The following is a 15,390-nucleotide window of genomic DNA, read 5'->3' on the forward strand; positions in this document are numbered from 1 at the left end:
GTATCTCCTTTATCAGTCAGTCCGTTTCTGCCCTGTCTACCTTCTCCCCGTGGGCCCGTATCGAGATCAGCTCCCTTCGAGCCACCACCTTAAATGCCTCCCAGACCACCGTTGCTGAAATTTCCCTCGTGTCATTGACCTCCAAGTAGTTCTGAATACATTTCCTCAACCGCCCGCACACCACCTCGTCCGCTAAAAGTCCCACGTCCTCCAGTGCGGGCGCTGGTTAGTGTCTTTACTAACCTGTAGGTCTGCCCAATGCGGGGCATGGTCCAAGATTGTGATCACCTAGTACCCAGTGTCCACCACCCCTGTCAGTAGAGCCCTGCTCAGAATAAAAAAATCAAACCGGGAGTACATTTTATGCACGTGTGCGTAGGAGAACTCCTTCACTCTTGGCTGCCCAAATCTCCATGGGTCCACCCCCCCCCCCATCAGACATTGCTGGCACCCTGACCGTTTGTGCTTGACCAGTCTAAACCAGGGTCAATAACTGTTTTGGAAGTCCCCTCCCATGACCAGCTTATGCAAATCTAGGTCCGGTATCTTTCCCAGCATCCTCTTTATTATCTCCACATCGTCCCAGTTTGGTGCATACACATTTACTCGTACCACCTGCAGCCCCTCCAATTTCCCACTGACCATAATGTACCAGCCTCACACATCCGAATCTATTCTTCCCACCTCAAACACCACTCGCCTGTTGATCAGGATCTCGACCCCCTCTATTCTTCGAGTCCAGTCCAGAGTGAAAAACCTGCCCGACCCAACCTTTCCTTCATCTAATCTGGTCAGCCACTCTAAGGTGCGTCTCCTGCAGCATTACCACATCCGCCTTCAGTCCTCAAATGCGCGAACACGCGTGCCCTCTTGACCCGCCCATTTGAGCTCTCTTACATCCCAGGTGATCAGTCTAGTTGGAGGGCCTATCGCTCCCCCCCCCCCCTTTCAGCCATCCCCTCTCTTGGGCCAGTCGCCAGCCCGCGCCCCACGCCTCCACCGGCCCGCCCCCAGGCAGCCTCCGCCCCCGACCTCCTCTGTCCCTCAGCGAAAGTCCCTCCCTCGTCAGCAGGACATTCCTCTCCCCCCCCCCCCCTCCCTAGTAACAGCACAAAATAAATCAACCCCTTTAATAAGCCTAACATCTGCTCACCCCCCACTACGCTTCCGTAAGCTAACCCGCCCAGTTAGCTTGGTGGCCCTCGCCCCTGGCGCCAGATATCTCCCACCTATTGTTCCCTCCCCACCCGCTCATACATACATATTCAAATTAAAAACAATCCCAACACAATTGCCCGACAGAGAGAAAAAAAACCCCAAGTTGAACAAAGAAAAGATCAAGCAAAAGATCCAGCACCTGAACAAAGACACCTCCATCCGCCAACAGTGCAAATGCAAACGTTAACTCACTCAGCTCTGCAACTGGCCCCAGATCAATACAGAAGGCATTACAAATAACGTCCGCAAAACAAGAAACTTTATTTAAACATAAACGTTGCAGCAAAGTTCAAAGTTCTCAGTCCGACACCTGTCCTTTCCTTTTCGCGAAGTCCAGCGCTTCCTCAGGCGACTCGAAATAGAAATGTTGCTCCTTGTATGTGACCCAGAGGCGGGCCGGATACAACAGCCCGAACTTCACCTTTTTCTTGAAAAGGGTCGACCTGATCTGGTTAAATCCCGCTCTTCTTCTGGCCACCTCCACACTCTCAGGTCCTGATAGATCCGCAGGACACGGTTGTCCCATTTACAGCTCAGAGTCTGCTTGGCCCACTGTAAAATACACTCCTTATCCAAATACCTGTGGAATCTCACCACCATTGCCCTCGGGGGGTCTCCCATTCGCGGTTTCCTCGCAAGCGCTCTGTGAGCCCTGTCCACCTCCAAGGGTCGGGGGAATGCCCCATCCCCAGCAGCTTCTCGAACATGGCCGCTATGTATGCCCCAGCGTCCGCTCCTTCTGTTCCCTCCGGAAGCCCAACGATTCTCAAGCTCTGCCGGCGGGATCTGTTCTCGAGGTCCTCCACCTTCTCCAGGAGCCTTTTCTGCTGGTCTCTCAGCATCCCCACCTCCAATTCCACCGTTGTTTGATGGTCCTCCTGGTCAGGCAGCGCCTTCTCTACTTTCTGGATCGCCCGATCTTGGGCATCCAATCTAAGCTCCAGCCGCGCAATTGCCTCTTTAATCGGGTCCAAGCAGTCCTGTTTCTGCTTAGTGAAGCCCTCCTGGATAATTTGCATCAGCTGCCCCGTTGACCGCTGGGTCGACAAGCCAGAGGTCCGGTCCTCTGCCATGCTGACTCACGGTGCAGCTTCAGCCCAAGCCTTCTCTGTCCTTCTGTTTCTGCCTTGGCGAGCACTTCGAGTCCTCCTCTCCATGCACCGATGTGGGGATCCAGTACACAATTGCCTCTGTCATCAATTTTCCAAATGAAGTCCGGTACAAAATCGGGGGAAAAGGTCCAAAAGTCCGACCCAAGCGGGAGCCACCAAATGTGCGACTTACTCCTTCATAGCCGCCACCGAAAGCCTTTATCTACTCTCTTGATAACAACTCATGGTGAAATATAATCCAACAAGTATATGGCCAGGAGGCCATTCTTCACATTTAAATCTAGATGAATTTCATATTGCCCCAAACCCTGCCATCTACACCCCTAAAGTCCCATCCACTCATTAATCCTGTCCACACCATTCTCACTTCAAAATAAAAATGTCTTCTTTACAAATCCACTGTCCTGTCTCACCGTACATCTCAACCCTCAACTCTGGTTTCCTGTACAGTCCTCTCCTGATATTTTCACTTGTTCTCAAAACTTTAAACTACTTTGGCCCCAACTATTCTTCCCTTAAGCCTTTATGTTGTTACTGCCTTCCTGCTGGCTTCTGAAAGCCTCAAAGCCTATCTGAAGGTATCAAAGCCTTTCTTTTTGACTGTCCTCACCAAAACTAACGCTTTGTACATATTTTATTACGATCCCAGACCAGACCAACAGTGGCTAGGATACTGGACCGAAACCCCAATATTTTAATTTATTTTGTAACACTGTGTGGAAGCAATAGTTTGTTCCAGAAGTGATTCAATGAAAATAAGACTTTCGTATATTATAACAAAACGTTTGTTATGAATACAATATTAACTCTTACTTCACACCCGAAAAGAACAGCTTACAATTATCCCTTAATATTACGACTCAATTTCCAATTAAGCAACAAGTAACATACAGCTCTCAATCTAGCTTAAAATCAGTAGGGCATAGAGGACAACTTGCTTTGCTGAACAGATTTGGGCCCCGGTTACAATTCCTGCAGACTGGCTGAATATCTTCAAATAGCTGCTTCAACTGGGTTGTTTCAGCTTCTCATGTTCAGAAGAGAGTATACTGCTTTAAAATATTATTTCTCTTTTTTAAAATGATGCTACTGGGAGAAACTGGTCTTTACTTGTGGTCAAAACAAAGGTTGCCAGATCAGACTTCAACTCTTCTTTCCAAATGTTTTTCTAAAAAAAAAAAATATGTCTCTCTCTCGCTTAGCTGCATCCAGCACTGACATCATGAAAAATGAAAATCGCTTATTGTCACAAGTAGGCTTCAAATGAAGTTACTGTGAAAAGCCCCTAGTCGCCACATTCCGGCGCCTGTTCCTGGAGGCTGTTACGGGAATTGAACCATGCTGCTGGCCTGCCTTGATCTGCTTTCAAAGCCAGTGATTTAGCCCTGTGCTAAACAGCCTCTCCCCAAGCTGAAAAACAAATTAACTTTCCAGGGACTAAAAAAGCACATTAACTCCCCAGGGATGGCCCCCAGTCAAACCACAGTGCATTAGCCCAGACTGAAAAACACGTGTCAAATTCACCTTCTGGTTGCAAAAAGCTCTAGGTCCTGAAAAACCGAATCCTTTTTTAAAAAAAAAACAGGACTATGCAGTCAATCAAACCCAAGACTTTTAACCATTAAACTACCCGATACATATATAATCCAATTTTCCTCACATCCTCCATTCGTCACAATAGTAAGCTCTATGACACTTAGTTGCTGTACCATTGGGAGTTAGTGTTCTCACAGTTGTAGGTGTGAGCATGCAACTCAAGAGTGAAGCGAATCAGTCAAAGTTTATACTGGTTTTGCCAGATGCCAGTGTGAATGCATCTAGGCTGAACAGATAATACTCAAAAACAAGAATCCAATTAATTTTTCCCTCTGCTACTTGTGGGATTGTGTAGGACGATTATAGTTTCGGCAAAGATCAGTTAATTTAGCAAAAGCTAAGACTGAGCATCTGATCTTCAACAAGCATTACACACCAAGGGCTGAACTTTATGGGTTCTGCAGGATTGGAGTAGGTGGGAGGGAGTGCCCATCGCCATCCCACAACCAGTACAGAATCATTATTTTGTTTGTTCCATCTGATATATAAAGCAACTGCAGACTTTGCCAATTAAAACCATATAAGTAATTGAAAGATTACAAAACAATGTAAAGGACTAACAGTACCTTTTCATATAATTTACTGCATCCAAACCCAAATATAAGCAGATGTCCATGCGAGTCTGTGCAGGCAAAGTGCTGGCCATCTGGTGAAAACTTGCAGTCAAATACAGCACCATGACCTTGGCCTTCAATCTGTGAAGATATCATAGATAATTGACTTCAACTTGCAGCATAAACAAATGAATTTTTAAATTTGGAAAAATAGGACAAAAATTAATTTAGCAGCAATTCTATTTAGAATTTCTGGAACTTCTATTTTACAATACAATTTATTGAACATATTTAGTCTGACTCAATAGTTACGAATTTTCTATACCAAGCAATTTATTTTCAATAATAGAAAAATCAAGCAAGAAAAGAAAGAACACCAAATTAAAACATTACTTGTCTGCCTAATGAACGGTAATGCATAAAGTAACAAGTACGATTAAGGGTATGATATGGTCATTGGAAAGCAAGATTGCCAAGTTATATCACTGGGGTCAAATTTAGTTCAATAAAGATTTGATATAATTTTACATTAATTGATAACTCCAGCATACAAATGATAGGTATTTTGGGCAACGGGTGAAAATAGGTGCTAAGCAAATGCTGTATTAATCAGACTTAATCAGCTTAAAAGCCTAACGTTTTAGGACTACTTGCTTATTATCGTGATTTCAATGTGCCTGCAGGTACTTAAACTTAGACATGTATATTTAGCAGCTGAGCGTTGATTAGGAGCAATTTTCATTGAGTTCCGCTGTAGGTGCATTGGCCGACTGACAACAGCAGGCGTCGGGATGGATAAGGGACCGAGGGAAGGGCTCAAAGATTCTCTGACAGTGTGTAGGAGGTCTTGGCTGCGGAGACCCAGAAGGAAAGGAGTCCCAGGTTTGAATCCGGGCTTGGGTCAATGTCTATGCGGAGTCTGCACGTTCTCCCTGTGTCTGCGTGGGTTTCCTCCGGGTGCTCCGGTTTCCTCTCAAGTCCCAAAAGACGTGCTGTTAGGTAATTTGGACATTCTGAATTCTCCCTTAGTATACCCGAACAGGCGCCGGAATGTGGCAACTAGGGGCTTTTCACAGTAACTTAATTGCAGGGTTAATGTAAACCTTCTTGTGACAATAAAATTGTGAAAAAAAAGCTGCACCTGCAAGTGAAGGAGGAGGCCAGAGCGAAATGCAGTAGATCTGGGAGAGATTATCAGACGTTCACACCAACGAGCCCTGCCCAAGGACATGGCTCCAGTATCAGAGCGAAACTGAACAATTTGACAAGAGTGTCCAAGAAAGATCCATCTTACAAACTGAAGAACTGCAAAGTGAGCATCATAACTGCAACATACTTGTTCACCAGCTTTCCATCTATACGATACTCTTGTGTGTGTAACTGTTACTGTACCATTTAGTCATAAATGAGAAGCATCATTTAGTCATAAATGAGAAGCACCATAATCCAAAATGTATACTGAAAAATGGGAACAAGGTTTAAATTTTTGAACCCACCGTTGAACCTGAAAGACTATAAAGTGTTCAATCAAAAGACTGCTTAAGAGTATGAACAGCTAGAGGAATAAATTAAAAAGCAGAGTGTCGAACGGTATTATCACCCGAGCCTCGAGCGAATTGGTGTAGGATTAAAAAGTTGAGCGCTAAATACACGGCTTAAAGATTGGCGTGGGGAAAATGTATTGCGATTCCGGGGACACTGGCATTTGTGTTGGCGAAAGTGGGATTTGTAACATTGGAACGATCTTCACCTCAACTGTGCTGGGACCGGTGTTCTGGCTAGGGAAGTGGACATAATTTAAACTAAATATTGGGAGTGAGAGAAGATGTGATGAACTAAAGAGAAAGGTGAAGGTAAAAAATCAGTATAGCAATAAGGGAATTTTTTTATCAGACTGTCAGGTAGAGACAGAATGTACAAACATAAGTGTGTGCCAGCAATTAAGAAGAGGGATTACAAAATTAATAAGCAGAATTAAAGGCACCTTTCTGAATTATTTTGGTGTGGGACCAAATGCAATATTTCCAACTTTGCTGATGACACAAAATTTTTGGGAATAGACGTTGAGGAGGATGCAAAGATGTAAAGGAGATTTAGACAGATGAGTGGGCAAGAACATGGCAGATGGAATACAATGTGGAAAAACATGACATTGTCTACTTTGGTAGGAAAAACTGAAATGCAGAGTATTTCATCAATAGGAAAAGATTGGGGAAGCGAACATGCAGATGCAACAAACAATTAAGGGGGTAATTGGTATTTTGCCTTTACTGCAAGGGTTTGAGTATAGAGTAAAAAACCTTTGTGGTTGTATACAACCTTGGAGACACCATACCTGGAGCAGTGCGCGCAGTTTTGGGCTCCAAGGAAGGATATACTGGCCATTGAGGGAGTGCAACGAAGGTTTATTAATAATAATAATATTTATTATTGTCACAAGTAGGCTTACATTAACACTGCAATGAAGTTACTGTGAAAATCCCCTAGTCGCCACAGTCCGGCGCCTGTTCGGGTACAGAGGGAAAATTCAGAATGTCCAATTCACCGAACAAGTTTGTATTTCGGGACTTGTGGGAGGAAACCGAAACAGACACAGGGAGAACATGCAGACTCTGCACAGACAGTGACCCAAGTGGGAATCGAACCTGGGGACCAGGCATTTATATAACATAGAACAAAGGAGGCCATTTGGCCCATCGAGTCTGCAATGACCCACTTAAGTCTTTACTTCCATCCTATGCCCCTAACCCAATAACTCCTCCTAACCTTTTTGGACACCAAGGGCAATTTAACATGGCCAATCCACCTAACCTGCACGTCTTTGGACTGTGGGAGGAAACCGGAGCACCCGGGGGAAACCCACGTCCTCCATAGTCCTCCAACTCTGGACTTTGGCATATCCCCACTCTTTTTACCCTCATTGCTATTAAAGCTTTCAGGTGCCTCAGATAGACTATTTAACGCCTCCCAAATTTTACTTCATATTTTTGTTCATTTTACTTTCAATATCAAGCTTTTTTCTTACCTCTCCCATCATGACATAATGTCCATTCCTTTATTTTCCTATCAAGGATAATGGGACATTTGTCCACATTAAAGACCCTGTATAAATAAAAATTGATACCATGGCTGCCATGGTTATCTATACTTATTACTAGGTCACCCGGCTCTGGGACTCCAGCCTCTGCTCCACTCGCTGCTCCGCTAACCACTGGGCAGACAGAACAGGCCCTTTTGTCCTCTGCCATCTTAACCTGTGGCGCACCTTGAAGACTCTCCTGCTCCAATCGTCCCCTTCCCCTCAACCCATTCCTAGTTCGTAGATCTATCCACCAGCCATTCCAGAGGAATTACACCTTCTCCCGGCATTCCTACACCTCTTTTCACCCAAAACTTTCACCCCTCAGATAGGGAATGACCAAAAAATTCCACCTTGAGTGGGAGCTACCAAATGTGCGACCGCTCACTCCATGGCCACCACCGGAAGTTCCCCTATACTTATTACTACTTTTTTTTTAAAAAAATTTAAAATAAAAGGCCTGCATTTATTATTAAAAGGCCCATTCCCAACTGCCCTCGCGAAGTGGTGGTGAACTGCCTTCTTGAACTGTTACAGTCCATGTGTTGCAGGAACCTCCAGAATGCTGTAGTTGTGTGTGTGTGTGGTGTTCATCAGCTGCTGCCCTTGTCCTTCCAGGTGGTAGATGTCACAGGTTTGGAAGGTAGGTGCAGGAAGAGGGCACCTGGCAAATTCTGATGGCAAGATTCCAGACAGATTAACTGTGGGAAATTGTCACCAGGAAGTCAATGTTTTGAATGTTTCATTGTACAGGATTAGGATGGGATAGTTACATTTATCACTGTAGGCATGAGCTTGTATGTCCACAATATTCATTGGTGGCTGCGTCACTCTCATCTAATTTTGTCTATCTTTCAAGTTAGTGGCTGTGGCTAATATAGCAGAGAATGGCTGGGCGGATGGGGTGGGCAGGATGTAGTGGGCCAATATCTAAAAGCTACAGAAAAAATATGGATCCCCAAGTGAATAAATATGTACTATTAATGCAGATTTAAGGGAAGTGACCCAGGATCAAGAAAGAAAGATTCTACTCAGTAGACACGAAGCTTAATTATATGGAAAGATTCAAAGATTTAAAAATGAAAGAAAACTGCTGAACAGTTCCCCGCATCTGCTTTGTACACTTACCATGTTAAAGTAATGGTGAGATTTTGTGCCTTTAGTAATGTCCCAAATAAAGATATTGCCATCATGGCCAGCAGACAAAATAATTCTCGAGTCAAATGGATGTGGTTCCAAAACAAACACTTCATCTTCGTGACCCTAAACATTTTAACAGCAATTTATCAGATTGTAAGACCATTTAAAATGAAATTATACATTTTAATACTGTCAGTTTCACAATTTATGCATTTGAAAAATGTAAAGTAAAACAAGATTGCACTTTTTTCTATACTTGTTTAAATGTCTAAAGAAATGGGAATATATTTAAAACAACATTTGTGTGTAAATGTAAGGATGCGCATGTTCAACTGAAATTGTTTTAATTTTCAATCGTAAAAAGGCATAAACTTGGGGAAAAAAATCAGGTATTGGAAATCAAGTTTCAAAGTAAAATAAAAAGGAGGCCGTTCGGACCGGTCATGAAATATGATCGAGTCTTTCCACCACAGGCAGCGGCAGAGTGAAGGCCACATGCTCAGCATGTACACTGACACCACAGACCCTGTGCTGCCAGTAAGAAAGCAAGAGGACTGTATGAATAATCTTTATCATTGTCACAAGTAAGCTTACATTAACACTGCAATGAAGTTACTGTGAAAATCCCCTAGTCGCCACACTGGCGCCTGTTCGGGTTCACTCAGGGAGAATTCAAAATGTCCAATTCACCTAACAAGCACGTCTTTCGTGACTTGTGGGAGGAAACCGGAGCACCCGGAGGAAACCCACGCAGACACGGGGAGAACGTGCAGGCTCCACACAGACAGTGACCCAAATGGGAATAGAACCCGGGACCCTGGCGCTGTGAAGCAGCCCTGCTAACTACTGTGCTACAGTGCCGTGCTGATGATGATGATGGATTATTGTGTAACAAGGAAGAGAGGGCCAGAGACACAAACAGGCCAGGATCTCACAATTGAATATGCTGGAGAGAGCTTCACAGGAGGTAAAGTAAATAGCTGGACAAAGTAGTGATCCAGGGCCCTTGAATGACGAAGTAAGTGAGATCGTGAGGACCAAGCAGGCTCATCTACTGCATTAAAGGTAAGCAATGATGTTGCGTTGCAAAGGTTTGCAGGCATGCATCACTAAGGTCGCAGGCATGGGTCGAAAACGGCGGCCAGCATGGGTCCCAAAGTTCCGCCAGTTGGTAAAAGTGGGCCCAGGAAAAAAGTTTGAAAAACACTGTTCTAGGCCCAACCATCTCTACCTGCTTCATCACTGACCTTCCATCTATCATGAGGTCAGTACGGGGATCTTAACTGATTGACTAGTACCATTCCAGACTCCACAGGGACTGAAGCAGTCTATGTCTAGATGTACCAAGGCCTCGACCACATTCAGGTTCGGGCTGATAAGTGGCAAATGCCACACAAATTCCAGGAAATGACCAACAAGAGAGGAACTGACCATCTTCCCATGATATTCAAGGAATGACCATCATTGAATCCACACCATCAACACATGGACATTACCATGAACTTAACTGGACCAGCCATATAAATACTCGGGCAGAAGAGCAGGTCAGAGACTGGGAATCCTCTGCTAAATAACTCGCCCCTGACATTTCAAAGCCTACCGCCAATCTACATGTTACATATCAGGAGTTTGAAGGAATTTTCTCCACTTGCTGGATGAGTGCGTTCAAGAGTTTTTTTTGGGGGGGGGGATTTGTCAATCTCTCATTGGCTCTGACCTATCAGATTTCCCATTCTGCCCCACACACTCAAGATTCATCACATTTATATCCCTCTTCAGCTCTGTAGAAGGGTCATATGGGCTCAAAACGTTAGCTGTGTGTTTTTCTATCTCCACGGATGTTGCCAGACCTGCTGCGTTTTTCCAGCAATATCTTGTTTTTAAGTAACAGATTACTAGGATTATTTTCATGGTCATTATTACCAAGACTAACTTTTAATTCCAGATTTATCAGTTACATTTAAATTCCACCGACGGCCATGTGATATTTGAATCCCTGCCCTCCCAGTGGATTGCTAGTCCAGTGATGTTACCATTGCACCATTTCCCTCAGCTAGTGTCAAATCAGCATTATGCACAGATGATGTCATGATCTGCCTCTTATGATCAGTAAGATTTGTGCACGAGCAGTTGGGAGAAAGCACATCCTTAATGAGACAGCCAAAGTGTGCGCATTGGGAATTTGGAGCACAGTGGGAATTTGATGCAGCGAGACCATAAGACATAGGAGCAGAATTAGGCCACTCGGCACATTGAGTCTGCTCCGCCATTCAATCATGATATTTTCTCATCCCCATTCTCCTGCCTTTTCCCCATAACCCCTGATCCCCTTATTAATCAAGAACCTATCTATCTCGGTCTTAAAGACACTCAGTGATTTGGCCTCCACAACCTCCTGCAGTAAAGAGTTCCATAGATTCACCACCCTCTGACTGAAGAAATTCCTCCTCATCTCAGTTTTAAAGGATCATCCCTTTAGTCTGAGATGGTGCCCTCTGGTTCTAGTTTTTCCTACAAGTGGAAACATCCTCTCCACGCCCACTCTATCCAGGCCTCGCAGTATCCTGCAAGTTTCAATAAGATCCCCCCTCATCCTTCTAAACTCCAACAAGAGGAAAGAGGTGCTCTTTTGCTTTCTAACTTTTTAATCTTCTGCTGCAGGTGTACAGGCTACAAGGGAGAGAGCTGATTGGTAAACAGTGGGCAAGTTATTTTTCTTGAATTTAAAGCTACATTAAGGAAAGGTAAGAGTTTGAGCTTTTTTTTTTTTTTTAAAAACTTCAATTAATTTCCAAATCCAACAAGTCCTTTAACTAAAAGTATGACTGGGAGCTCAGGCCCATTTTCTGCATGGCCAGAAGCATGTGGGAATTCCTAGGCAGTCTGGATAACCATATATGCAGGAAGTGCCAGCTTAGGCAATACGGTGGCACAGTGGTCAGCACTGCCGCCTCACGGTGCCGAGGCCCCAGGTTCGATCCCGGCCCTGCGTCACTGTCTATGTGGAGTTTGCACATTCTCCACATATTTGCGTGGGTAGGTGGATTGGCCACAATAAATTGCCCTTAATTGGAAAAAATGAATTGGGTACTCTAAATTTATTTTAAAAAGGAATTGCCAGTTTGACCAGCTTGAGAGCCAGATTTTGGAGCTCGAGTGTCGGCTGGAGGCACAGCGATGCAACTGCGAGGCAGAGAGGATCGTGGATAGCATGTTTATAGCCGGCAGCTTAGGAAATGCCTTCAGAGCGGGACAGGAAGACCACCAGTCAGAAGAAAGGAGGCAGGCAGGCAGGTAGCTGGTCACAGAATCACTACAGTGCAGAAAATGAAATGAAAATGAAATGAAAATCGCTTATTGTTACAAGTAGGCTTCAAATGAAGTTACTGTGAAAAGCCCCTAGTCGCCACATTCCGGCGCCTGTTCGGGGAGGCTGGTACGGGAATTGAACCGTGCTGCTGGCCTGCCTTGGTCTGCTTTAAAAGCCAACGATTTAGCCCAGTTTGCTAAACCAGCCCCATGGCGGCCATTTGGCCATCGAGTCTGCACCGATCCTCTGAAAGAAGATCGCACCCACCCCTTCCCCGTAAATGATGTAACCCCATCTAACCTTTTGGACACAAGGGGCCAATCCACGTAACCTGCACATGTTTGATCAGGAAAGACCCAGCGTGCATCTCACTCCAGAACCATTTTTCTGTGTTGGAAAATTATGAATGATTGTTCCCTGGGAGTCACCCAGAGCCATGTTCATGGCACTGAGAGTGGCTCATCTGTACAGGATTTTTTTTTTTGGGGGGGGGGTGAAAATCAGGACCTCAAAGATTGCAATCTTGGATTACCATTGCGGTGTCACATGCCAGCAAGTATAGAATAGGAGGATAGAGCAGACATATGGGACTGAAGAGATGATGCAGGAGGGAGGCTTTAGTTTCCTGGATCACTGGGTCAGTTTATGGGGAAGGTGGGCCCCGGGTCAGTCACGCACCTCCCCACTCTCACACACCTCACCATTCACATTCTCCCAGTGCCTGCGAGGGTCTCATCCCCACAGCCCAGAGATGTGCAGAGTAGATGGATTGGCCACACTAAATTGCCCCTTAATTGGAAAAAAAATACATATTTTTTTTTAAAAAGAGCAGATGCAAGGATGAATCGCAGAAGTGTAAAAATAATAGAAGATTTCACCTTCCCCAATATTAACTGGGATATGTGAAGTGTTAGAGGCGGCATAATTTTAAAATGCATCCAGGACAGTTTTTGAACCAGCAGGTAGAAAGTCATACAAGTCGGATGGGTTGCACCTGAACCAGGATGGGACAACATCCTTGCAGGAAGGCTTACTATGGAGGGTTTCAACTAATTTGGCAGGCGATGGGTCACATGTGGAGGTACAGTGGGGGATGATGCACAGCTAAATATAGAATAAAATACAGGTCAGTCTGGAAGGTAGTCCAAATTGGGACATATTAAGGCCCAAGGCAATCTGGCAAGGCCTTATTTTAATGCAAGGAGTCTCACAGATAAGGTTGATGAACCGAGGACACTGAATGACACGAAAGTGTGATATTACTGCTATCACAAAGACATTGGCAAGGGAGGGGCAGGACTGGCAACTCAATATTCCGCGGTATAGAATTTTCAGGCAGTGTGTGTGGGGCGAGGTGTGTGTGTGTGTGGTGCATGCGCAGGAAGGGGGTATGTGTGCGTGTATGGGGGGGGGGGTGAGGTGTGCGCACGTGGGGAGGTGCACGCGAGTGGGGGGGGGGGGGGAAAAGAGAGAGAGAGAGAGAGAGAGAGAGAGAGAGAGAGAGAGAGAGAGAGAGAGAGAGAGAGAGAGAGAGAGAGAGAGAGAGAGTGTGTGTGTATGAGAGTGACCATAACTCAGTAAGATGTACGGTAGTTTGGAAAAGGACAAAAATGGACCGGGTACAAGGATTCTGACCTGGGGGATGGACGATTTTAATAGGATAAGAAAGGATGTGGCCAAAGTGGGCTGGGAGCGGACATTTCCAGCAAGACCCACATCAGAACAGTGGGAGTTATTCAAAAAGGAAATCAGAGTACAATGTCAACAAGATTCTGGGCGGGAGTGTTCACAGTCTTAGCCGGGATAGTGGAGGAGGTGGTGGATCCGGACCCTTCGGTGGCGATATTTACGGTCTCAGAGAAACTGGAGCTCATGGAGAGGAAGAAGGCCGATGTCTTGGCCTTCGCCTCTCTGATTGCACGGCAGCAAATTTTGCTGGAGTGGGGTTGGCATCGCTACCGGTGGTAGCGGCTTGGTTGGGTGACTTGTACGACTTCCTGCGATTAGAAAAGATAACGTACGAGTTAAGATGCTCTTCAGGGGGTTTTGAGGAAAGGTGGGGGATATTTGTGACCGTGTTTAAGGGGATGTTCGTCACGGGGGAGGGGAGGTTCAAAAGTTGAAAAATCTGTGCACATTGTATAGTTGATTGTAGGGAAGCATGTTTACCGGGGTGTTTGTTCGTTGTAACCTGTTTTGATACATGTTTGTAATAAAATACATTTTAAAAGAAAGAGTACAATGTCAACATATACCCATAAAGATAAAGGGTAGGACCAACAAGTCCAGAGAACCCGGGATGTCAAGGGATATACAGCATTGGATAAGAAAAAAAAAAATGAAGCTTATGACAGATTCAGGGGCTCAAAACAGTGGACACCCTAGAGGAGTATAGAAAGTGGAGGGGATAGGGATACTTGAAAAAGGAAAAAATCAGGAGAGCGAAGAGGGAGCATGAAAAAACACTAGCAAGCAAAATAAAGGAAAATCCCACTGTGTTTTTTTAGGTGTACTAAGGGCAAGAGGGAAAGAGTAGAACCCATTAGGGACCAAAGTGGCAACATGTGTGGAGCCACGGTAGGAGAGATAGTAAAATTAATATTTTGCATCTGTGTTCACTATGGAGAAGAACAATGTAGGTATAGAAAGCAGAGACAGGGATTGTAATATAACTGAAGAGATTATCATTGAGAGTGTGGAGGTTTTAGCGGACTTAACAGTGGATAAATCCCCAGATGAGATGTATCCTAGGCTGTTGTGGGAGGCAAAGGAGGAGGTTGCAAGGGACCGAATGCCAGTTTTCAAATCTTCTCAGGCTACAGGAGAGGTACCAGAGGACTGGAGGACAGCTAATGTGGTACTATTAGTCCAGAAGGGAAGTGGGAGGAAACCAGGTAAGGAAATTATTGGAATAAATTCGGAGGGGCAGAATTTATCTCCACTTGGAGAGGCAAGGATTAATCAAGGAGAGTCAGCATGTTGTTGTCAGGGGGAGATTGTGTCTAACAAATTAGATTTTTTTTTTGGAGGTGACTCGGTGTGCAGATGACAGTGCAGTTGGTGTACTCTACATCAACTTTTGGCAAGGTCCCGCATGGGAGACTGATCACGAAGTTAAACACCCATGAGTTGTTTAAGAAGTAACACCTCTTTAAACAGTGTAAGAAGCAGTAAGATATAGCACTTGGGGTGAAGGGGATCAAAGGATATGGGGGCGGGAGGCAGGCTCAGGTTATTCAGTTGGATGATCAACCATGATCATAATGAATGGTGGAGTGGGCTCAAGGAGCCAGATGGGTTCCTCCTGTTCCCATTTTCTATGTTTCCATGTAAATTGGCAAATTTGATCCAGAATTGGCTTAGGTGGCAGGAGACAGAGAG

The 15,390-nt window shown here is 44.9% G+C and overlaps 1 protein-coding gene across 1 annotated transcript in view; it reads right to left on the reverse strand.

The window, feature by feature from the left end:
• LOC140427719 (bromodomain and WD repeat-containing protein 3-like) overlaps nt 1-15,390 on the reverse strand; it is a 236,332-nt gene that overhangs the window by 151,440 nt on the left and 69,502 nt on the right. The window contains exons 15-16 of the mRNA XM_072513258.1: nt 8,688-8,822; nt 4,493-4,621 (exon numbers count right to left, since the gene is read on the reverse strand). Coding sequence (XP_072369359.1) covers nt 4,493-4,621; nt 8,688-8,822 — 264 coding nt within the window. The remainder of the gene's footprint in view (nt 1-4,492; nt 4,622-8,687; nt 8,823-15,390) is intronic.

Source organism: Scyliorhinus torazame, chromosome 8 (genome assembly GCF_047496885.1).
Source record: "Scyliorhinus torazame isolate Kashiwa2021f chromosome 8, sScyTor2.1, whole genome shotgun sequence".
Lineage (NCBI taxonomy): Eukaryota > Metazoa > Chordata > Chondrichthyes > Carcharhiniformes > Scyliorhinidae > Scyliorhinus > Scyliorhinus torazame.